Source organism: Idiotropiscis lumnitzeri, chromosome 7, assembly GCF_059441095.1.
Source record: "Idiotropiscis lumnitzeri isolate Australia: NSW breed Sydney's pygmy pipehorse chromosome 7, RoL_Ilum_1.0, whole genome shotgun sequence".
In the NCBI taxonomy this organism is placed as follows: domain Eukaryota; kingdom Metazoa; phylum Chordata; class Actinopteri; order Syngnathiformes; family Syngnathidae; genus Idiotropiscis; species Idiotropiscis lumnitzeri.
Window position 1 is genome coordinate 5,775,503 of NC_142397.1, and position 25,396 is coordinate 5,800,898.

Consider the following 25,396-nt stretch of genomic DNA (forward strand, 5'->3'; position numbering starts at 1 on the left):
TAAAACAAAATTCAGCTTTAATGACATTTCATGTGAGCAACTATTTTATAGGTTTCACATAAACATTCCACCACAAATACTACATAAGGTACTTTTCTTGACGATGATTCTAACATCCTTTGGGAATCTTAAGTCTACATCTGGCAATGACACTCAAGAATTCTAAGCCCTCACATGTTTCAGCCTTTGTACAAAGCAGCAATTAGAACAGAGATTCGCAGACCGGTTCACTCTTCTGGATCAATGGACACAAATTCTCACAGGCGGTACATTGGTGGAGCTAGATTTTCTTGGCTTCGGGGGTAGTTCGGTTCTAATGGGTTGGGCACCGGTAGCTCACAATTATTTATTTTTTACAAAACACCCAAATTCTTCAGAAAATCCTGATTTAAAAAAAAAAAAAAAAAATCATTATATGTTCCTTACGGGAAATCTGGCAAATGCGAAAAAAAATTCCAGAAAAAAAAACCAGATAATACCCAAAAGTCAATTATCCCGTCTGACACCTAGAGGGTCCATTTGTGGGGGGAGCAATGCCCCTGCGGCCCCCCCTTCTAGCTCCGCGAGTGATCTGACAAATGTGACTGGAAAACTGGAAGCTGTTACAGATGCCAAAATGTAACCAACTTTACTTCCTATACACAAAACTGGCCTGGTGTCCAACTAGTTTTGGCTACATAATGATACTAATGCCATGGACATCTTAATCAGGTGACGGTTCTTGTGTCTGGTGGCAAAACCAAAAGTGCATCTCATGGAAATTGACTGATCTGCAAGACAAAATGTTCTACAAGATTTGACGTAAAATCCTTAAATCAAGATTTTTCCGAGTCCATCTCCAGAATAAAAAAAAAAAAAAAACTACATATATTTATAATTCTACGTCAACAAATATAGGAGCGATATTTCCTAATATACTATATTTACAAAGATAAATGCCGAGCTGAGAATTTAGGCTCAGCAACCCTTGTCAAGTGTTCTTTTACAAGTTTTCCTTGAGCCATTTCACATAGTTGTCCATCATGCGGTGACCAATGAGGAAGTCCATCGGCCATATTGTGAACATCAAGCCTCCGTGAAATCCCGTGTCGTAGTGTTCGTGCGTCACGTGCACGCCGGCGGCGCGGAGACGCGTGACGTACATGAGCCCGTCATCTCGGAGGACGTCATACTCGCATGTCATGATGTAGCTTTTGGGTAGACCGCGCAAGGCTGCGTCCGGAACCAGCAGAGGGGACGCCCTCGGGTCAGCTAAATCTCGAGACAGTCCAGTGGTTCCAAACGACTGCGCTGCCTCCCATTGCGCCACGGCGGGGGCGCTGTAATTGTATTTTCTGTGATAGCTTTCAGGCAGGAAGGCGCTCCAGTTGACAAACTTCAGCAGGCCGGAAGATTCGGGGTTGTTGTGTGCGTTGGCCATCATCGCTCGGAAAAATGCCTTGTCGCTCGTGAAGTACTCGCTCCAAAATCGGACCATGAGGGTGCGAGGCAAAATGGGCATGTCTTGATTTTGTTGATAAGATGGCGTGTTGAGGTCCAGCGCCTGAAGCACAGGGTAGATGAGAGCTTGGGCTTTCAGTTGAATCTTTTGTGTTGCGTCCTTCAGTAACTGGAAAGATTTGGAGGGGGAGGAAAAAAACAAAGAGCTGATGTCGTATTGAAATCACAAACAACATCTGATCATATCAATGCATTGCCTCACATCTCTTCTTGTTTATTTGCAGTAGAGTTCTTTTCACACCCAAATCCCTGAGTTGACTTTCGACACAGCAGAACGTGAACGAACACGACTGCTCATATATAAACGTCAACCACCCGCGTATACAGGAAATGGCACCTACTTGAGAATTGAGTTGTGAAACACGGTGTAAGGTTTTGCTTTTACCTGTTGGGACACAGCCGCTGCCAGGTTCCCCCCAGCACTGTCCCCAGACACCGCAATCCGTCCGGGGTCCACAGAATATTGGGCCAGCACATCTGTCTGGAGAAAGTGCTTGACAACACGATAGACATCCTCATACGGAACAGGGAAGTGGTGAGCAGGGGCAAGGCGGTACCTGGAAGGATAGAAATGAATGTTCAAGAAAGATAAAAAGTCCTTCATTTTTTTCTATCATGGCCAAGTGGCCGAACTTTCTAATCAATTTAGTTCTCCCCCATGTAAGTGACCTCACAAACTCCTGCGAGAAAGCTGATCCAAAGATTCAAACCAGTTTGAAATTGTTTCTTTCGATTTAGAGCTATGATGTCAACCGTTAATTTGATTCCATTAACAAATGCTTCCTTAAAAAAAAAAAAAGTGCTTACAAATTCTTAGCGAATGCTATTAATGTGTACTTATTTTAAAGTGTTTCTAATTTTTTTTTTTTGCATCAGCCACAAAACTGCCTCACTAGAGAAATGAATTTGGAAGTGGAGCGTGTCTGCATGTACACCGAAAAATCCGTGACACTTTATAATCGTACAAATATGTACAGTATAACTTTGAGGCCAGGTAATGATACAAATGAGAGTCAAAAGCTACTGTATGTGTGGCGAATGTCACACGACAAATAGTGTGCACCATTGAAAGGACAAAGCTTGTACAAGGAAAGTCTGGCTAGACCAAAATGAAAACCATTTAGCCTCACTCTGCTGCATCCTCACTTCCGTCCGGCTTGTGACGAACAAAAGAAGACAGACACACACTGAGACAACAACACGTTTTGGGATTGATAAGATTAAAATGTAGTGAACTGCACATTCAACGTGCTAACATTTTTGGAACAACAACAATCAATGCATTTAACTGTAAAGTCTGTAACCTAAAGATTTATAATGCCATTGCATATTTGTGTAAAAATGTTTGCGAGCACGTCAGAACACACATTGTTTTATATAACCACCTCCCAGCTGTTTAAACATCCTCATTGCTTTACCCGCGGTTCCGCAACTACTGTGGGAATGTTCGGCGCGACACTGTCTTGCCACGCACCAGCAAGCTAAGAGCTGCGGTTGCGTAGCGAGTGCTGTCAAACAATGTCGTCCCAAAGTGCAGAGACACTCCTCCGATTCATTAACCATCACCTCCATTGCAGCAAAGAAGCGATACTTCTGAAAAGTATTGTTATTACCACAGCTGGGCACTTGACCCTTTTTTGCAAGTCAGTCCCCAGCCCTCTGACTGCTGTCTTGAAACACCAGAATAAGTTTTTGGTGAGTGAAGTTTGGCTTGAACTGTGTTAGGAGAGAAACTCAATATGAACAAAAGAAAAACGGCGGTACTCACAGGACATCCAAAACAGACTGAGAAGAATCAGTATATTTTAATTTTTGAAAATCAATTATGCTTAACTAAAAGGATTACTCACCGCAGTGAAGAGATTAAATTTAAAGTGTAAAGTTTTGGCTTTATTGCTCTGCTGTGCATACTGTAGTATTTGTGTGGTTGTGTGCCCTGAGGGTGCGTGGGCTCGTGCGTGACATTAGGAACGTACTCAAGTATGTCTGATATGAGTTGGTGGTCTATCGCATGCTTCTTGAGAGTGCTCTAAATTTCATATTTGTTTGTGTTCGATTGTCAGGTTTAAAAAACATTTGAAAGTGCATTGGAGACCGTGGCTTCAGTTGTTCAGACAGTTGACCGCTTCATAGTCACAGTTTTCACATTCACCGACATACTTTTTTTAATATTTGTTTTTTTTTTTTGGGCGTCTTTAACCACATTTCCTCCAGCGTTTTGAGAGAAATGTATGCTGAATCTTTATCAGTGTTGGAGATTTTTCTTTGTTTTGATTTTTTTCTTCTTCTCCCAAATGCATTTCTACAGAATCGTATTGCATTCACTTGGGGGGGAAAAATAGACACATTTTTCAGATAATCTTTTTTTTTTTTTTGTTGCCTTTGCTTTTTTTTTTAGTTCATTTGTTAGTTTTTGGGATACTTTTGTTTTTTAATGATAATTTATACGCAGAATTAATATTCTTAAAACTGGAAAAAAAATACAAAATACAGTAAGTGCCCCCCCCAACAATCTGAAAAACTGAAAAAAAATCTGAAAAACATTTTTTTCCCCTGAAAAACTGAAAAAAAAAATATTTTGATAAAGAAAAAATAATTACTCCGAAAAAAATTGCTGTGTTAATTTTTTCCCCAAGTGAATGCAATATGCTTTCGCACGTTTTATCACAAAAGTTTTGCTAGTTTGCAAACCTATTACATTCCGAGTCCAACATGCTATTGCTTTGTATGGGATACATTACATCGCACCCCCCTGGTCATACTTGTGGGAGTTTTTGTACAATAATACATTTCTGTCAATTGTTCAAACCAATCCTTATCCCCTGGGAATAGCGAGTGTCAACTTACATAAATTGTGTTTTGGCATTTGTAAGTAAAGGTACCACTGTGCTCTACTTACTCTACAGAGAGAACCAGCGCATTCAGCTCAGTGGCTACTTTTCTGGCAAGCAGATCATAAGGACTCATATCTGCAAAGACAGAACACAGACTTCACTTGAGAGGACAACATGAACCACCGCTGTCAAGGCCATTCGCTCATCCCTCCTCACTGCAAAGAGATGAAACCTGTTAAGCGCTACGACTCCAGTGCAACGTCGAAGGTCAAACACAATGCATTCCAACATTCCAGTCAACATCACATTCGTTCACAATTGTGATTCTTATGGGAAATAATGACAGCAAAGCTGCTATTACTGCTTATTTTGTGTCACTTCCAGTGTACACATCCCCCCCCGCAACATCCCTTGTTGACACTCATCCTTGTGGTGTAAAAAATTGCACTCCGTTCATTGAAATGAGCTCTCGACGTCAGTAAAAAAAATTGATATGAATGGCATTTTAATTTACAAGTTTCACTGACTATTCATCATAAGCAGAGGTGTCAAGTAATGAAGTAAAAATACTTTGTTGCCTTACTTAAGTAGAAATTTGGGGTATGTATACTTAAGTGGAGTTGTCTGCCTACTTGGTACTTATTCCAAATTTCTGTACTATCTCCTCTTTCCATATGCAAATATGCAGTTTATCGTTCAGACAACAGATCCCGAGAAATCGCACAAATTTCTGTCAATTTTGCAAACCAAAGTGCCACCAACTCATGGCTTTCAAAAACTCACCTTCCGAAAAAAAAAAAAAGCACAATATGCCCCAGTAACGCGGTCCACGTGTCCTTAAAGTGAACTCAAAGCTTTGGGCTGAGTTGCAGTCATGACATCAATTATTATAACATGAATGCGAGACTAATCAAAAAAATGCCTTTATACTATCAAGGCACTTACAACATCTTGTAAAGAAAATGTTTGGCTTCACTTCTGCCTCAATAATATATTTTCCTTCTTGCATTAGAAGTTCTAAAAACTTTTCTACTTTTATTAAAGTACATTGTCTACTAAAGTATTTTTAACTCCCAGTATTTATACTTGTACTTGTGTAATGAATGTGAAGACTTGACACTTTTGATCTTAAGGAATTTACCAAGTCAGTGACTGCTGATTGGAGTAACGAAAGCAAAAAAAAAAAAAAAAAGTAGTGCACCGCTTGAGCACAACCAGCAGGGGCGCTGTGGGTATAGTCTCTTCTGGTTTGACATCTACTTGGCTACATCCTCAAGCACTTTGCTAAGTGGGCAGCATTATTTTTGTCAATACCACATGGGCATCCGAAACAAGAGTTTCAGGATTTCTTTTTCCCAATCCCATTGAAATATTCAAAACAAATGAAAATGACAAATTTCCCCTTTGTAGTCATACTGTAGATCAAATGCATGTATGCTAACACCCGGGACAAACAGATTGCAAGAACAGCATGACATGTGTCAAACTGAACGGTGTGTCTTCAGGGTTCTGGATTAGCGAGGTACCCACCGCTCCAACAGACGGCACCTTATTTCCTCAGGAATCAAAGTGTTTTTTATTTTTTTTTTATTTTCTACTTACGAGAGCTCCCCAAACACCATCCTCCGCCGTGCAAGTATATGAGCGCCCTCCTGAGCTCCGTGTCGCCACTTTGCTGCTTGGGTTGGTAAAGAACCACCTCCACCCCATCGAAATTCTCCACCGTCACATTGACGTGTTCGTCCGAAACGGGCGCAACGATTTCAATCAGAGTGATGATATACATCACTCCCATGTAATCCTTCAGTCCTACTAATTCACTGAAGTCGGCCTGCAAGGGAAAATGGAAATTTGGAACGATCCTTAAATGTAGGCAATCAAACAGCAATCAACATGGCAGACACAAACACAAGTAAATACTTTTAAATTTGGAGTTTCAGGATATTATTTTCATATGACTGGTTGATCAACTCCACAAATTTATGATCCCCATAATCTACAACAAATGAGTTTGTTCCATTTCCGCTCGTATTTTTTTTTTTTTTAATATCAGTTTTTATTTAATAAGTTTTCCTCTCCACAACAAAGCACAGTGCGTCCGTTTCTATCCAAGAAAAGGAAGAAAATGCTTTTTAAAATGAGGCTTAAGACTTCAAGCTACAGGGATAAGTTCTTTACAGCACGGGGCATGACATGTTCCTGCAGTCATGTGCTGTGACCAAGAACATAAATTCTTAAAGGGGAAGTCAACCCAAAAATGTCTTTACAAAATATGTTCTATGCAGGCCCACTAGTGGAAACATGGCTTTTTTGTTAATATTGCCTTTGTGGAATATGATTTAAGCAGCAAAATCCACGTGTTTATTGCTTCTAATTTTCTAGGGGGATTATGTTGGTGTCACTTGCAGGTGGATATTTGGGATTCTTTTTCGTGTTTTGAGGATGGGCGATAAATGCCTCGCTATAATACTTGTAGTATAATATTACAAGAACAATCAACCCAAACATTACAGTCAGATCCAAACTAAATGAGCATGTGAAGTCATTTTAACAACCCCCAGCGGGGATAAGAAACCACATGCAGTTTCTTTAATAGGCTCTATTATTAGAAGGTGTGAGCGGGACTATATTACACGTGGATTAGCATTTGACATAATCTGGTGCAACTGCTATGTAGAAACACATCAGCGAAACACAATACATTGCATTGCCTGTAAGAACTGATCAATAATACAGAATATTTCATGTATATTTCAAGAGTAAAAATAAAGCATGGACACACGTGATATTAATTTGTACAATATACATTTTTAATAATAAAGCTTTTGATATTTTCCTACAAATCACAATAAAATGACTATTTATTTCAATGTCTACTCAAATTGCAGACCTTTTTAATTGATCCTAATAATAGAAAGATGCTTGAAGGTGCAAGCGTTGAAACAATTTGAGTGCTTACCAGGTGGCTGAGACTTCTGAAGAAAGTGTTGGTCAGCATGAGTTTCCACCTCTCGTCAATCTCCTCGGGAATAGGCTCATAAACATAATAAGCACTGAAGGAGCAGAGAGCCACGAAGAAAATGATGCTTCCCAGCCTCATCGTGCGGCGAGCGTGTGGAGAGACGACGCCGCTCAAGATTGTTTACCCACTCACTGCAAGAAGCGACTCAACTCGCCCCCCCCCCTCAAAAAAAAAAAAAATATATATCCTCTCTCCTCTCCTTTTCAGCTGCACACGTTTGGTGTCATTTAGTGGTTTCCAGCGCGTGCCCAAGACCTCTCTCTGTCTCTCTCTCGCTCTCTCGCTGTCTGTGTGCGCGCGTTTGAGTGGTCAAGTGGCAGCCACTGAAGTAGAAAAAAAAAAAAAAGAAAAAAGTGAGGCGCGTGCTCACGAGGAAGGAACCGTCCCACCTTGGACCGGGAAGCGAATTCTTCAGGTGTCTCTCCGGATCAGATGCAGCTCTCACAGTTGGGGTGCGGGCGGGGGGGTTGTTTGTGGTGATCCACAAAACTTGTGTGGCTTTGCAAGCGAGCCCGACGTGATGTAAATACGATCTCACCAGATCACGCCGAGGACAAGTGCTGGGGAGAAATAAATAAATCAATAAATTAGGGCTGGCAAAATTAAAGCGTTAACTCAAGATTATTTAAAAAAAAAAATAATAATAATGCAATTAAATATTTTAACTCACTTTTTTATTTACTCCAAAAATAATTTGCAAATCTAGCAAAGCCAACTACAAACCCAGTACAATATTAAGTGTACATTTTTTGCACATCTCAGAACAAAATGTGTAAATTTTGAGAATTGTTTCAGAGAAAAATAGCTCTAAAGATGACGCCGTTTAAATCGTATTTGAAGATCAAAGAAAGCAATTAGAACAGTCTTTGATTAAAAATACACTTCATATTTGGTGATTTTATATTAATTACAAGATATTATTCAATTAAACACGTGTTAAAAGCTTCACAAAAAAAAATAGTTTTAAAAAAAATTAATTGCTTGACCCGCAGCAAAATAAATAAATTAAATCTATTGGGTCAACAAACAAGTCTCATCATGATGTTTCTCGGGTAACACATTTCCTTTTGGGGCAGGGGCGTTTAACTCATTCAATACCATTGACGGCTAAATATGTCTTTTTTTTTTTTTTACTCAGTTGGTAGTGAATGAGTTAAATCTCATGAAGAGGATGACATGCATATTAAAGAGGGGGGGCTTATTTGATGAAACCATTGTGAGCACTGAAAGAGAGTGAGAAGATACCCCACCCCACAGCCTCCCCCCCTCCTCACGCAGAATCTGCTTTACATTTGGTGACCTTCGAAGCTGACATATTAAATACCTCAGCAAGAGGAGTTTGCCAACGGATCCCCAAATACTTTTCAGAAACAGCATCCTCAGTTGGCATAAGTGTATGGATTCAACTCCAGCACGATGGACATAAATCCAAACTTTCTTACTGCAAACTTTGAAGGTTTTATAACGGCCCAAATTGTAAGTCCTTGGAGATGGCAAAGAAACTATTGCGGAACATCGTCAATTCACAGCGAGAGAGAGTCTTGTGTTCATGTTTTACAGTAGAGGGGAACGCTCGAAGTCACGCAACCCATTCGGTGATCGACCTCTGGTTTGTTCGACTTTGAAAACCTAATTTTGACATTGCGCTGAAATGTACGAGCTGTCAGAAATGTTCCAGGACTGGCGTCACAACTGATGGGATTTTTTGGGTTAAACAGTAGACCGGAGATGACGTTCAATAATTTTCAACAAAAACAAGATTACTTAACTTCTTTCGTATTTATTCTCTCAAAGTTAATTGTGTCTCGCCATCTAGTGGTCAAAAGTGGAATTACACCCAAAATAGACAAGGGTTAGAAAGAGAATTTTTAAGTGTACAAAAAAAAAAAAATCTGAAATAGTGGAAGCGCAAACCTAGAGACTGTGATTTTTGAGAGGGGGGGGGTTCTCTACAATAAACCCCCTCATACCCTGGTTCGGTACCCGCAGATTCACATATTCACTGATGTTTTTTTCAGTTTTATTTTCAATTCAAAATATTTTTGGCAGGGTTTTAAGCCGTTTTGCCCTCCCCAATTTCCCCGTGTTTTTTTGTGGAAAATGTGTAGTGAATTCTTTACCCGCATTTTCTTAAAATTCTTTTGGCGGTTTCAATTGATTTTCACATTCCAATGGTCATGTCAACTGCACACAAATTGTTGCTATTAGCGGGTTGACCCCGTCCGTCCCTATCCTACGTGAATCGTGGCGCTTGACTCTTGGCACAAAACACTTTTTGTAAGTGACAAGCATGCGGCTGAGCGAGCCGGTGACGCCGGCTGATAATTGGTCGTTCGCGAAGATTGACCACATGCGCATGGCGGCGCTCTCGTGCACTGATGGCATGTGCGATATGACCGTTGGACCAACTCCAAATTTGTCCCGATTTAAAAGCTATTCTTCACTTGTTTTTTTTCGAAACTATCACCATCAATGCAACTTTTCGTTTACTTCTGGGTCACGAAATCCCAAACTTCCGTGTCATGCCAGCTTGGAATTTGAAATGAACCCGTTTGAATTGGCAACAGAGATCTTATGAGGAACTTCAGCTTCCAACTGGACCGCTGCTGTGCTAAGTGGTGGAATAGTAAATGAATTCTGTGAATACAAAACTCTACTTCAGCCCCTCAGGGACGTCCCCCGCACTCCTCAACCACCAGCTTTCGCTCCACGCTTCTGAGGCGACCACCTCGTTTGGTTGATAAATCTTTCATCGAGCGTGTCAAGGAGCGTGTGTGGATGTCTTCATCTGCGTTGAGACATGCTGCGCAATGCCACATCGACACCGAACACCCTGCTGGGTATGAGGGAACGAGTGCTCTTGCATTCATTAATATGCTCGCTTAGCTCTTATGCTACAAGCATTTTATGAGTTAACCTTCACCGGAGCCGTACGCAACATCTCAAGAATTACGAAACTCACTGGAGATGTCCCCCCCCCCCCCCCACGTTTCAAACTTTTGAATTTGCAGAACTCCTGCAGAGGCAACGCTAAGCAGCATGTCAAGGAGCGGATACTCCGTTCCAAGTTGAAGTGTGCTGATATTTTTTTGGCATGATGAATAAGAAAGAGTTGCTGTTGTTAACTTTGGCTTCCACGAAACATATTTAAGTTGTTTCTTAATAAATGACAGAAGATTGAAGTTCTTGAAAAACCGAGGGATGGACGTTTCACCAACCTGAGGCATTTATAGGAGTTTTAATTTACTGTTTAAGCATTTTTTTCCCCAGCAGTTGGTAGTCACTTCATCTCAGAACATTCAATAAAATGGATTCAGTTAATGGAGGCATACAAGAACTTCTCAAACCAAAAGAAAGAAAAAAAAAAGACTAATCTTCTTACAAGAAGTAATTTTTTGATGATCCTCATTGAAGAACACCTCATTGTGTTTTTTTTGTTTTATTTAATTTTGTGTATTATAACGCTTGTATTTATTGCTTTAGTTGCAGTCATGTTGGATAATGGCTGAACTTTTACTTATTTTTTTGCTGTAATGAATAAATAATGTGACGTTTCTCACCAGTTAATACTTGAGTAGTCTTTTCACCGAATAAAAGCGGTTCAGATCTGGGGTGGGTGGACTTCTTTACTCTTTCACAAACAATGATCATTTTCCTTTTATTTGACTCCAATTATTTGAAGCAACATTACTCTTCAGTCCATTTTTTGGGGGGGGCTACTCTAGCCACCTCTGCGTATGTAGTGGTCGTGAGATGCATGAGTATCCAAAAGTTTTGGAATTCAGTGTTCATCTATACCTCCGATGGACAAAAGGTACACTGTCTGTTTCATTAATCACAAAATAGCAATGAATTCGATCGAAGTTAACGCAAGAAAAAAAAAAACACTTGGCTACTTTTGTCATTTGATGGTAACTTAACGTGCTCGGTTACTCAGGTGTTAGCTTCAGTGTAGCAAAGCCTAATGTAATGATTTATTTATATATATATATTTTTTTTAGTACGTAAGTTGTACTTTAGCTCTCTATATTTTCCAAGTTGCCTAGCCAAAACGGACAGAATTATTTGGGAACCAGGGACGACGGCAGCAGAATTAAACTCAAGATGATTTGTTTTTTCCTTTCTTCAGGGGGGCCTCATGATCATGGGACTGCTACTAAGAAAAAAAAAAGGGATTAGTGCTCTATCGGTAGACGGCTGTGCAATACTTGTGTGATAAGGAATGTTGGAATCCCCCCCCTCCCCCATTCCACTTGAACTCTGCTATCAGAAACCACTGATTACACAAAAAATTGAAAAAATAGATTGACACACTTACACAGGACAAATTAATGTTCTTGTGTAATATAAATGTAATAGAAACACGTGTAGATAGAATTAATTAATTATGAAATGGGATGGTTTTTGTTCAATAAAATAGTCTTCACATTTCACAAAACGTTGGTAGTGATCCATGTTTTATTTTTCGAGTGTAGCAAAACAGTACGTCAAAATTAATTCTGAGTAAGCGGACTAAAATGAACGATGCTTGTCACAAAAGCAACACCGTGTAATTCTCCATATTACTACTACCAATACTATTAATAACACTAATAATAACTTCTATTAATTCGCACCCCCCCCAAAAAAGAAACATTTTAGCAAACGATGCCAAAAATCAACTCAATATTTGATTATTTGATCAAAAGCTATTCATTTTATTGCAATAAATTACTGTGTCGTATAGTGTCCAGCAGATGGCGCCATGACTCTGCGATGACCTAACTGCTGTGCATCCTTCGATAAAATGGTGTATGCCATTGCTATAGGGAATCTAAATAGACTAGTTATAAATGTAAATTGGAAAGTTTCCATTTTAAAACTGACATTTTCAGAAGATTTGGGGGAGGATGTTCTATCATTAATGGCAACATTATTAAACATGCAAACACGATGTGTGTGCACATTTTTTGAAGTGTTTTTTTTTTTTTTGGTATTGAAGGAGATTTATTTACAAGGGTCGATGTCATTCAAGGAGTAGTGAGAGATTCAAGTGAGGAAACTGAACAGAATGTTCAGTTTTTTCTAGCAAAACCCATGAAAATATTTTGTAAAATGCTGCAAACTGTAGTAAAATTGAAATGCGATTTATTGTGACACACACACACGTACACACTAAAATTGGCTTTTCAAGTGAACGCAGTTAGTCAGAAATTTTAAGTCTCCACTTGCCCAATTTAATTCTCTGAGATTTTGTTTGGTTTATGCCTGACATTTGACGTGAGAGTGAACACCATTTTGGGATCAAAAGACATGTTTTGATTGCTGCAGCTTATGAGTGAAGGATTTAGGAAGATCTCAAAAGATCAGTCATGATTGAAATCAGCCCTTCTACTGTCCATCAGAAAATGTTCAAAACAACAGCCAACATGGCCCGGTCTGGCCATCCAGGCAAGTTCACCCCAAGAGTAGAAGAAAATGCCCAAGACTTATAAATGTTGTGACAAGAACAATAGCCGGCTCTCGCGACTGTCGATGTGAAAGTGATTGCTCTACAATCAGAAACAGACTGCACAAGTCTAACTTTCACGGGTGCAGTGCAAGAAGGAAACCTTTACTGTCAAAGAAAAATAATAAGGCGAGACAGAAGTTTGCCAGAGAGCACATAGACAAAGAACAGGATCTCTGGACTTGTGCTTTTTTGAACAGATGAGTCTAAAATTGATTTGGACACCAGAACAGAGATCATGTTTGGCTCGAGTTCCAGGAAAAGAACCTCATGCCAACAGTGAAGCACGGAGGTGGAAATGTCATGATTTGGGGATGCTTTGCTATGACAGGACCTGGCCAGCTCACCACCATGGAATATACCATAAATTCTTCTGTGTTTCTGAGATTGTTTGAGGAACATGTGAGACCATCTGAAAGCTGACGTGAAACTGGACATTGCCAAGTCCATATGAGAACATTAACAAATAATTTATTGAATATGGTGACATTGCATTCTTCAGTTTTGGTGATCTGACAAATGGAGTACTTCCGTCGCTCCCCCACTAAATGAACTCACGTACGTTATGATGCTGTTATGTAGGTGTTGACGACAAGTACCGATGACAAACTGACAGGATTATAACCCCATTATATGACACCTTTGTATCCTATAAAAGCTCTGATGAGCTGCACAGGTTTCATTGGGACTGTAGCCCCCCTCGGTGACCACTCGGCATGAATTTATTGTGGCGGATGTGAGGGTAGCAGAGAACAGCTTTGTGCTCATGATGCAGGATAACCCCGAGGCCATTAGAAACATGCTGTATGTCGTCCAGATGTTCAAAATGAAGGAAGCCCCTGACTGTACAGTAACCTTTGGAATGACTATTAGCGATTGCCACGCCACGAAGTGCAAGGCAGCGCGGCAGGAAGTTCTGAGCACAGCATTAGGATTTGCGCTTTCGCTCATACATCAGAAAGCTCCGTAAAACCAAACTGGTCATAAAAAGCATTACAGCAAAACATGCGGAAGAGGTGAAGATAAATCAAGAGCATATGAATCATATGTGAGCGCAGTCTTGCGAGGGCAACAAAATGCAGCACCACATTTGCGATGCTTTGAAATTGAAATATTAACGCCAACAGTACAGATTAATGTGTGTATTGTTGGCGTTTCACTACAGCATCAACACTGTAAAAGAATTTTGATTGCTGCCCGTGGTACAGTTACCCGATCGGCGCTATTTATCAGCGAGTTAAAGCAAGCAGAGGAAATGTGTGACTGGCCTCGTCTGAAAGGCCCGGCCCGAGAGCGTCTATGGCCGCTTTCCCATTTCAAGTTCCTCGTATCGACGCGGCCTTGCTTGGCCTGGCTTCCGTTGCTTTTCCGTTACGTCACGCTACGAAAGTTAATCGGCAACGGGGCCAGGGTGGTGGCCGTCCAGCCACTTTTATTGCCCAGAAATAGACTGAATGTTCCTGAAAATAAACGCATTTTCCCAGAATTCCTGATGGCCAGCACACCCCTGGATGGACGAAACTGCCCCGCGGCAAAATTAAAAAAAGTGCAGCCAATTATTTATTAAACTCTAACCTTAAAAACAACTCAAACTGGATCCCCCAAAAATACCTGAAAGAAGTGAGATCAAATTGTCAAACAGGAAAATCAGCTCAGGCGTTAAACGTCCCTCTTTGTAGTCCATGTTTTCATGGCGTGCCACCAGCACATGGGAAAAAGCAGTTTATTGTTTGTAAAGAAACTAGAGGTAATGACGTCCATTTTCTTCACAAGAATAAAGATCATTTCTTTAAAAAAATTCAAATTCTGGTCTGTGCAGAGGCGCCTGCGCTCAACTGAGAGCAACATTGGTTCTCAATGTTTCTGGCGTGAAGAGAGACGTTGCGGGCAATCCATCAAACACTTGACAACCATCTGCTTTTCGTGTGCAGTGTGGAAGAGCACAATAGACAATCGTCCAAATATCTCAAACCACAAGGCTACATTTAGCACCAGCCTGCAGAGGCCACAAAGTCGTTGAACATGACACTAAGAAAATCCCGTTTAACTTGCTTCGGGTCATGAAGCCTCTGTGGCACCGTGATTTACACTCTCACCGACATGGATGACAGTCAGCGACACGTTTGTATAGCGGCAGCAAAAGGGGTCATTGCCAAAGGGCCATGTGTGAGTTTAGTGCGCTAATAATGTTTAAGGATAAAAAAAAAGGAGCATATTCCAGTTTCTAACTGTGGCCCAGCATAAGATGATCATTACGTTTGCTGTGCACGCGTCCTGTGGGTGATGAACAGCAAAGACCTGCATTGCTGGAAATGTTAGGTTGAGTCTTTTGTATCCTCATGTGAACTGTAGTTTATGTACTAAATTCCATTGCACTCTCTTATTTATTTATTTATTTATCTAATTTATATATTTGTCTGTATTATTGTTGTATTGCACTGGAGAGGGGAGCCCTCTAATCTCGTTGCACACTTGAGTACAATGACAATAAAGGGATTTCTAATTTCTCTAATTCTAGATGTTCGTCCAGACTCATGATGAAATGTTAATTAAATTAAATTAAAGGGTTTATGCACATAATGAGCTCATTGCATTGCAAATGTGAATAATACAAGCTCAAACACTTTGTTGAAATGCCTGCATGTTGATTAAACTGATTTTCATATTTGCAACGTTAGATTTTTTTTTTTTGCTTTTTATCGATTGAAATTCTAGAATTTTATATATACATATATATATATATATATATATATATATATATACAATATATATTTATTATAAGAAATAATATACATTTTTATCATATTTTATAATATAATAAATATATATAAAATAAATCAAAAACATCTGTGTTTAGAATTTCTCACAAAATTAAATAAAAACTTCAACAAAAAATAGCTTTCAGCACAGCTGTCAAAGTAAATAAATAAATAACAATAATGATAATAATATTTCCCTGAGGTCTACTCGATTTTAACATCTGTTATCGGTCAGCAGATTTAAAAAAAAAAAAAAAAAAAAAAAATGGCAGATTTCAATATTCAAATAGTCAAAATGCCAAACATTGGCGCTGATAATCAGGCCCGGACGAACTGTCAAAATTCCTTCCTGACTCGACAGAGGCAACACTTAAGTCTTAAAGGATTCATATTGACAAATGATGAACATGTTAAATACCTCATAGAATATTGAATTAATGACAAGCGTGAAAAATGAATTCATAAATTCTGCCGAATGATATTTACCAGAAGTGGTGACAGAACGCTGGATCCACCAAGTCTTTTTGCCACCTCCCTCTTTTTGAACAGCTTCCAGCTGGGTTTGGGTAGACAACGTAGAAAACTGAAATCAGCTACTCTGAGTCTGACCACATACACAACACAGGACAATTTTTAATTAGGACAAATTGCAACAAATATAGAAAAAGACAGCGGATGTTCAGGATGCGTCTCATGTAACTATTACGGTAATTAATCTCCCACAGTGACGCTCAATTAAATTCTCTGTAGCAAATGGTGATAAAAATCTTATACACTCACCTGCCACAACATCTATACGATCCTGTCCAAGAAGATATATCCAGAAGTCAGCGGTGTAGGATGAGCGAGAAGACTAATAATTTTTCTTAACTTTTTTTTCAAAGTACCAGAATCACCCGTCCGGATGATGTAGCACAATACTACACCTCACATTCGCTTAAGTGAAAGTTTCAACGTGTATGCCGAAAACCCCTTCCCGCTTGCTGTTACTTTTTGTTGAGTCATCATCCCTTTGGCCCTTAAACTGGCGGCGCAAGAGGAAACGTGGTTTTGCCGCAATGAGTCAGGACAGGCAAGCATTACCAGTTGGACCACGTTTGAAGTATTGTACAGCTGGTGCTCGGCCAACTTACAAAGCCAGTCAAACGGAATGAGTGAGTGAATGAGAGAATCAGCGACGCCATTAGAAGAATCAAACAAACATCATCACACCCATGATTCATAGTGTACGGCAATCCAACACACACCAAGACACAAAATATCGCAAATCTACGCGATTCCTTATTCATCCTCGCTCCTCAACACTCTAAGCTTCTTATTGCTACCCAAGAATAGGCTTAACTTTTCATTTGTAGACGCCACTGAGACTAGAACATCATTAACATTGGCAAGGAGGAAAATCAGCCCTTTCAGAAGATTAAATTCACTTTGGCTTGAGGGGATAAGCCCCGAGTCCTGCATAATTGAATTTATTCACGCTTGTATCACGACGGACTGCAACGGGATGAGAACGAGTATTTGCATTAGCAGGTGAGAGCTCTCGTAAAAAAGTAAGAAGAGGAGAAGTCGTTTGACCTTAAGCACTTAATTGGTTCCTGTAATGTCCCGAACCACAAACGACGAATACAACACGGTGCCGGGAAAAGGAGACGGTTGTTCATATTATGTGCAATCCAGATGTGGGAATAAACAAGAGCGGAGACGCAAACAAACGAGCCTTCCCAATCTTCCCAGTGATCTGAAGCAACAGATGAAAGATCTCCATGATCCCCCTCGTTCCATGCACATGAATCATCTGTCCACACGTTGATGAGAAGGCTATCTGATCTCCTGTCTTATTCCTCTGTGGCTCAAACTGTCTATAAATGGACCCTCTTGTGTCTCGTGTCCCTTTTAACCAAAGAAAAGAGCCTCCGGGCCAGAATGGAGATGCTGCAGAGGTTTGTCCGAAGTTGAGCTCAATTCGCTTGTAGGTTGATGTGGGCACAATTAGGAGACTTATTAAAGTATTATTGGGGAGGCAAAAGATGCAAGGTTGATAGGGCCTGATATTCGTTTTCCCTAATCATGATCACATAATCATTTACATGCACACGGACTACTCAGTTCTGTTTTGTCGTTGGAATGCACATTATTCAGTGCATTCAAAAATTTTATTTTTCCTGTTGAATGCAGTACAGGCAAGATAGCGCTTTTACTCGTGTGTATTATATATAATGCTAAACTCACCAGTTGGCTGCATTGTTGGATTTACACGTTCCATAATTTTGTATTATGAATGCTATTTTTCCTTTGAATGGTTAAATTGTATTTTTAATCCATTTTTCTTATTTTATTTCTGATTTTTCTTATTTCAAAAAAGCTTTTATCAATATTGCCTAGTGTGAAATGCTTACATTGTGATTAATATTTCAGCTGTATCGCCAATCCCTATTTTCCAACTTTTCAGTTGAGCCAGTATTATTATTATTTTTTTTTTCTTATTTTGAAATTAAATTCAATGAAATGCCTTTTGTCAGAATTAAACAAAAGGTATTTCTTTAAAATGATCTGAGATTTATTTAATCAAAGTTTTATAGATCAAATGGACTAGTATCTGTGACTTGGTATCGGTGACTATTCAAGAGTTGACACTCATATTGTCTGTCTGAAAAAAAAATGTGGTATGGAACATTCCTAATGTTGCTGTTGTATTTGAGAAACGTAATTTGTATTTTATAAGAGGGTAGGAAGTGGGTGCCTGCCTTTCTGCCTGCGCTATTTTGGAAAAAAAATAATAAAATAGACTGTAGTAAGCAAGCTCAAAAGAGCTGGCAGGAAAAAAAGTAGAATTCATTTAAAATCTCAGAGTCAGCTTCTGAAATCCAAACAGTGAAATACTATTATCTTGGCACTGATGAGTCGCTCCACTATTTTGCCGAGGTTTAGCACTCCCAACAGATGTTGGTGCTTTTTCCAGCGGGCCTTATATTTCACAGCTACTCCAGGATTACATTCAGGCAGGTTGCAAAGAGGAGGGAAAGAAAGGCGGGTGTTTTACGGGGGTTGGGGGGGGACCAAAAAGAGGTTTCAGCTTCAGGCGCTCCTTAGACATGCTCTCCACACACAGCGGGCCCATCTGGGGATTCTATCTGGAGGCTTAATGGGACTGAGAGTGGACCACTTTCTTCTACTGGATCTCTAATTTAGTTTGAACTACGCCATCTGAGTTATATTTTTACAGGTAAGCGTGAAATAAGATTATTCTTGTCTGCATTACCATCATATTATTGTTTTCCTATGCAAGAGCGACTATGATAAGATGTCAGGTCAGCATATTAGAGTTTACATTGTAAAGATATTTCAAGTATTCATGACAGAATGTCAAAGAAACTGATAAGCGAGCTTACTCTAAACACAAATCAAAAGTGGCCTTTGATAATATTCAGTTTCATTTTGTATGCCTTCGTGTACTTCTAGCAAGTAGCTCCTTAACTGTTGCAATTTAATTGTAGCTTTACTTTTTAAAATTCACACATCTGACCCACTCCCCCCCCAAAAAATAAATAAATTATATATATATATATATATATAAATATGTATTTAAATATATATATATATATAATATATATATATGTATTTTAATATATATATATATATATTTTTTTTTTTTTAAACAATATATATATATATATATATATATATATATAATCAGAAATCCGAGATTAGAGAGCTACCCTCTCCAGTGCAATACAACAATAATTTAGATAAATATATAAATTAGATAAATAAGAGAATAGTTAGTGCAATGGAAAATAATACTGAATAGGATATATAAAAACACATCACGTTGCTGTTTTGCAAGGTAAGGGTGCTCGTGTGTGTGTGTGTGTGTTTGTGAGAGTTTAGAATGGAGATGGCTCTTGGAAAGAAACTGTTTCTCAGTCTATTGGTCCTTGATTTGATTCACCTGTAGCGCCTGCCAGAGGGCATCAGGTCGATATATATATATATATATATATATATATATATATATATATATATATATATATATATATATATATATATATATATATATATATATATATATATATATATATATATATATATATATATATATATATATATATATATATATATATATATATATATATATATATATATATATATATATATATATATATATATATATATATATATATATATATATATATATATATATATATAGCAACATGTACTTCATTTTCCAATTTGGAGTTCATTCAATCCTCTCCTCTGTTTCATTTTTGTGTAGTACTTAAGAAATTCCTTATATAAGGGTTAACCCTTAAAACTTTTACTGCATCAATTTTGCTGCTATTTGGGAAGAATTAGTCATCTCTGTTAGCCTGACGAGAGTGTGCTTTCCTGTCTCTAGGTGGGTTGTGATTTTCAATCCTGAGCCAAATGTGTTTTCCGTGCACAATGAGCTCCTGCAAAGGCTCTTCTTACCTGCGAAGGTGTCTGCTCTCCCTGGAATCACTGCTCGTGCTCTTGGCCGCTGTGTCCCCGGTTTGGGGCCACTGTCCCACGTCATGCGTGTGCGCCGTGCCCGTGGAAGTGCACTGCACCTTTCGTTACCTGAACGCAGTTCCGGCCCAGATCCAGCCAGCTGTGGAAAGAATTAACCTCGGGTGAGATCCCAATTTTCTCTGTAACGTTGAGCAGACCGAAGGGGTGATGGTGATGGCGATGAAGGGGCTTTGGAAACAAAAATGACCTTTTAAACGAGTGGGTTTCCCTTTAATTAAATGCATTTTCTTAAGTCTGAAAATTGTCCTAGGCCTTTTCTTTGTTTCCTTTGAGGAACAGGTGAGAGGCGGAGTCACCTGTGTCTCATCTTAATGAGGATTCTTGGTAAACAACCTTGTTGTTTGTGCATTTCGTACGCTAGCTAGCTAGCTTGCTAGCTACCGAGATAAACTACATCTAAACAATCTAAGTACGTTATAAACTTTGTAACGTTTTTTGTTTTTCATTTCCCTTTGGTAGCACTGGTGGAGTTAATGGGGGTGTTTTGGTGCCGGGGCACACATTTTTCTAGTTGTCCGCAAATAACAATTGTTCTGTACATTATGTTGGACAAAGAACTTTAGGACTGTATAGTATGCAACTGTAATCAGGTTGTTAATATAGCTCAGATAATTTGTTTGGCAATTTTAATCATCCATCCATCCGTGATCCAGACCATTTATTCTCACATTAACCGTGGAATAACTTTAATTAAATGAGGTCAAATTCCATAGAGCTTCTCCTCAATATGTTGTCCATGATGACCTCTACTAACTGAGATTGATGTAAGTGAGGCAAAACTAAACCTGAGTAGACATCTGTTCAACCAACTGAAAGCACCTATGTCAGCATGAATGTATTGCCTCCCTGAGTGGAAAGCCCTTTTAAGTCAATTATAGGCCTGCTCACCCAAAGGACTGTTCTTTTTTTTTTTGCAGTCTGAACCATAAGACCCATTCCACTCCTCCTTGTTTCTTTCATAGAAATAACATTTCATGAAAGACGCTGTTCAGTTCACATCTTGTCATTTGTTGCTTTCAAATTTACTGATTAAAAGAAATGTGTTGCTGAAGCCTGAGAGTGATCTGCCTGCTGACCTTCCATAGACAATGTGTCTCATTGAACAGCATTTTTCCGTTTGTAGGTACAATAGTATAACCGTCTTGCGAGAGAATGTTCTTTCGGGACTGGAGAAATTGGAAATACTGATGCTGCACAGCAATCTTATTCACGGTATTGAGGACGGAGCATTTCAGGATCTAGGATCACTACAGGTAAATCTTCAAAATATGTAACCAAAAAGTGAATAGGTGTGCCTCAATCAGAATAGAAAATTAATTTGTTCATTATGTTCTCCCAGGTACTCAAGATCTCATATAACAAAGTCAAAGAGCTCAACAAAAAGACATTCAAAGGCCTGGCAAGTCTTCAGCGACTCCACATGGACCACAACTACATTGACTTCATCAGCCCAGAGGCTTTCTACGGCCTAACCAAGCTGCAGTTGATCCATCTGGAGGGAAACCACCTGCAACAGCTCCACCCAGACACCTTCATTACCTTGAGACACAGCCAGGTGTTCAAGTTGTCCTCGTTGAGGACCATCCACCTGTCCGACAACCTCCTCACCAGCCTGCCCGCGGAGGTTTTTTCTGGATGTAGCCAACTGGAGAACCTCTTTCTCCATGGCAACCGATGGGCATGTGATTGTAGTATGAACTGGTTCCCACTCTGGACGCAGAGGCATACTGGTGAGTAGAATAGCTTGCGTGAAGCATTTTTATTTTTTTCTGATAAATTTTACAGGTGAAATTAAATTGTCCGCCTCTAAACTTTTATTGAACTGAATGTTTCAGTACTTTTTGCTCAACTTGCTGCTCTCCAACATGGAGCTGAACGTCACAACAGGTGTTTGATCCATGAATGGATTGATACATTTTCCAGTATAAATAAAATTGGTATTCAAACTGTACGATAATAATATTGATGCTTTGCTATATTGAGAGCAAGACACCTATCAATTGATCAAAACTACCTCATCATTGGAAGGCTTCAAACAGTATTTAGTGTCCTAAGGGAAGTGACCAGTGAGCTAAGAGTCTCACGAATGTCGTCGGCAGGTTGCAAAAAAAACATAGAAACACAGTCACAGAAAGATAAAAAATGTTGTTTTTTTTTGTTTTTTTTTTTAAATTTTGGTCAATGCCTCGATCAAACACCTGTTTTGAATTTAATTAGCGAACAGAAAGTTGTGCGAAAAACAATGAATTATTGAATGTGCATTGAAAGGTTGAGAGGTCAAATTAAGGTCACCAGTATAAGAGAAATATCCCTCAATTTCTGTCACAATTTCTACGATATCATCCAATTTTTTTCTGTGGTTTTCTCAAAAACACATTTCCCTTTATCGAGTTTCCGACTTGTTAACTCAACATTTGACCTAAAAGTAACACTGAAGAGTAAGCACGCAAGATGGGGGGAAAAAGTGTTTGAGTCTATCTTAGAATTTATGACTTGGCTTACGTAAAAGCAAACTATAAATTACACTTCTATATACTGTATGAATGGTGTAGTTTTGTTTTTACATGCCCATGTGGAGAATAGTTCTCTACAACAGTCTAAAAACTGTATCTGAATGCTTCCAGGGGTGCTAAAATGTAAGCGGGATAGGAGATATCCTCGAGGGCAACTGTGTCCCGTCTGCGAAAGTCCAACCATTTACCAGAAGAGACGCCTCTCCCTTCTTCCTCGTGATGCCTTCACTTGTACCAAACCTTGGATCCAACCCCATCTAAAACAGAAAAACATCAGCTTGGATGAAGGGGACTTCATTCCAGTTTCTCCAAGGGACTTTATTGCCCCACTGGGCTCCATACAATTGAACCTGACAGATCAATTTCACAACGATGCCAGCCTGTCTTGCACTGTCCAGAGGCCATCACATTTTGAAAACCTCTCACTGACCGTGGAGGAGGAGGGGGGTCACAATATCACTACACTCACGACTACCATAATGACATATTTGGTTTGCAACGTTGACAATGAGCATATCCAACATTTCTGGCAAATCCTGGCAGCCTACAGTGAGTTTCCCATGAGACTTGAGAGGGGATCGTTGTTGACTAAAAGTCCTGAAATGGTGTATCGTTATAGCCAAAAGAAAAGCGGTGAGGATGAGCTTCACACAAACATTGATGCGGAAATCAAAGCCATGCCTGCTTGGCTGATGCAAGGTGAGGTTAGTTTGCAGCTCGACCGTACGACAACTACTTTCTCTACTCTGCATATCAAGTACCAGTCTGTCATCAACCTACGGGTGGAAAACACCGTCCCTAAGAAAGACCACTATTCCTGGACGATGATAAGGAAAGATAACAAAACCAAAACTGAGGAAACCGTAATAACCGGTGAGTATTGAGTTGCTGGTATTCGAGAACTTGTCCAATATTGTATTAACACATATTTTTCAAATTGATTACAATGCTTACAATTTTTTTATGCAGGTGGGGTGGTTCAGTTGAGCTGTCAAGTTCGAGGCGAGCCAAAGCCTCTGTTGGAGTGGATTTTACCCGATGGAATTAAGGTGCGAGCCCCTTATGTCAGTGAAGACAATAGGATCATAATCAGTGCCGAAGGAAAGCTCACTCTGCGCGGTGCAGATGCCTCGGACACGGGTCTCTATCGGTGTATTGCCACCAACTACTTGGATGCCGACGTTCTGGTTTTTCGAGTGACAGTTTTGTCTCCTGATGTGGAGGAGTCGGATGTCAACGGTGGCCATATATCCCAGAAACAGGGGGAACGTCTTCTTTTTGATTGTAGCAGCACAGGAAGTCCAAAGGCCTCGATACATTGGATACTCCCAGACCACTCCATATTGGACGGGTCGCAAGGAAAAAAGAAGGTGTATGAAAATGGCACCCTATTGATTGAGAAACTTACTGTGAGGGACCGAGGATTTTACAGATGTTTGGCTGCTAATCACTTGGGAGTTGACCTGCTGGTTTCTCAAGTGACAGCAAGTGAAAACTCTCAAGTTTGGACGGACTTTGATAATGACGGGTCAGGCCTGGAAATGGAGAGCCTGGTGAACAGAACTTTAAACGGCAACACAAATACTGTCAGTGAGATCCCTTCTTACCAACCATCTGATAGAGCTACTCAGGAAACCAAAACCTTTGTTTCTGATCGACGTCATCCCAGACTGAGATCACGGAGCAAAAGTCGTTCAGAAGGTCGAACGGGACAGCGGAGGTATTCAGTCAGCAACCGACGTGGATTTGGCAATAGGGTATTTGATAAAACAATTAGGAAAGTTGATCCAAATAAATTTGCAGAACTTATGAAGAAGGCCCAAAATGGAGCAAGAGAAAACACTGAAGACAAAAATACAGGAAAAGACTCAAAGACTGTTTTGTCAAATGATAATGAAATTGGCTCTGGTGAGATACGTGATGATCTAATCTTACTTGCAACAGTTTTGCCCACTACACATAATTCTCCAAAAGGTACTGTGTTTGAAATGGAAAACACGGACACAGTAACCGTCACAAAAAACAGCGATGGCATCGTTTTCAGTCGAAAGAGAGAAAAACTAACAACAGATTATACGCCAATCCAGAACAATATATACACAAACACTCCACTAAAGAGTGAGAGAAAAGGTGTCACGCTGTATGACCTGATTCCATCCAACTCTAGCATCTTTAGTTTTGATGAAACTACAGAGCTTCATTCCTTCAAAGAAATTACCGCGCCCGAAACTGTTACAGATTCTTCACAAGAAACTCAGCTCCATTTCTCCGGAGAGCATTCTTCAGAACCTCAAATGTCCACTGAGGTGTTTTCATTTACCACTGATCCTAATCTTACTCCAATGAGCGATGGCACAGAGCTTTTTGTCCACTTGGATCAAGAAAGCCAATCCACAATCACAGCTGTCTCCACCACACAGAGGCGGGAAGATGAAATAACCTTCCATACCACGCAAACAATAAAATCCCCACCGTTCGGCTCCACCATCATCTCCAAGCAGCAGATCCATATCATCCCACACAAGAAGAGTAGAGGAGGAAGTCGCAGAAGAACGTTCCACAGTCGCAGAAGAATCATAAAACCCAATAGGATTACTGACATCCAATCCATTATCAATAAACTTATACAGCCATCTGAGCGGAATACTACAGTACCACACAATATTGAAGTAACGACAGGTAAGTTTGTTTTTTTTAACTTTAAAACAGACTCGACAATTGATACATTT

The 25,396-nt window shown here is 39.6% G+C and overlaps 3 protein-coding genes across 4 annotated transcripts in view; 2 read left to right on the plus strand and 1 right to left on the minus strand.

Moving 5' to 3' along the window:
- On the minus strand, positions 1-7,782 carry aadac (arylacetamide deacetylase). The gene is made up of 5 exons (XM_088300012.1): positions 7,294-7,782; positions 5,937-6,165; positions 4,400-4,469; positions 1,886-2,057; positions 1-1,609 (listed from the first exon to the last, which is right to left on the minus strand). The coding sequence occupies exons 1-5, from the start codon at positions 7,432-7,434 to the stop codon at positions 983-985; spliced, it is 1,239 nt and encodes a 412-aa protein (XP_088156138.1). The 5' UTR covers positions 7,435-7,782; the 3' UTR covers positions 1-982.
- The window catches only part of p2ry12 (purinergic receptor P2Y12), a 44,908-nt gene that overhangs the window by 2,678 nt on the left and 16,834 nt on the right, over positions 1-25,396 (plus strand). Inside the window, exon 2 of the mRNA XM_088300013.1 lies at positions 4,407-4,601. Coding sequence (XP_088156139.1) covers positions 4,509-4,601 — 93 coding nt within the window. The 5' untranslated portion in view covers positions 4,407-4,508. The remainder of the gene's footprint in view (positions 1-4,406; positions 4,602-25,396) is intronic.
- The window catches only part of igsf10 (immunoglobulin superfamily, member 10), a 26,131-nt gene continuing 5,243 nt past the window's right edge, over positions 4,509-25,396 (plus strand). The window contains exons 1-6 of one of the 2 annotated variants that reach the window (XM_088300011.1): positions 4,509-4,601; positions 20,000-20,255; positions 21,278-21,407; positions 21,494-21,884; positions 22,779-23,540; positions 23,637-25,346. In XM_088300011.1, the coding sequence (XP_088156137.1) occupies positions 20,029-20,255; positions 21,278-21,407; positions 21,494-21,884; positions 22,779-23,540; positions 23,637-25,346 (3,220 nt within the window). In that variant the 5' untranslated portion in view covers positions 4,509-4,601; positions 20,000-20,028. Of the gene's footprint in view, positions 4,602-18,706; positions 18,827-19,999; positions 20,256-21,277; positions 21,408-21,493; positions 21,885-22,778; positions 23,541-23,636; positions 25,347-25,396 lie in introns of those variants that run through there. The other variant, XM_088300010.1, reaches the window with a different exon arrangement.

What these genes read in the sequence shown, in the direction of transcription:
- aadac (XM_088300012.1), bottom strand. Translation starts at nt 7,434, where the DNA reads ATGAGGCTGGGAAGCATCATTTTCTTCGTGGCTCTCTGCTCCTTCAGT. An exon ending in TCAGAAGTCTCAGCCACCTG is followed by an intron (nt 6,166 to 7,293) that starts GTAAGCACTCAA and finishes TTTCCCTTGCAG; the next exon opens with GCCGACTTCAGTGAATTAGT. An exon ending in GCGCTGGTTCTCTCTGTAGA is followed by an intron (nt 2,058 to 4,399) that starts GTAAGTAGAGCA and finishes CTATCCTTCCAG; the next exon opens with GTACCGCCTTGCCCCTGCTC.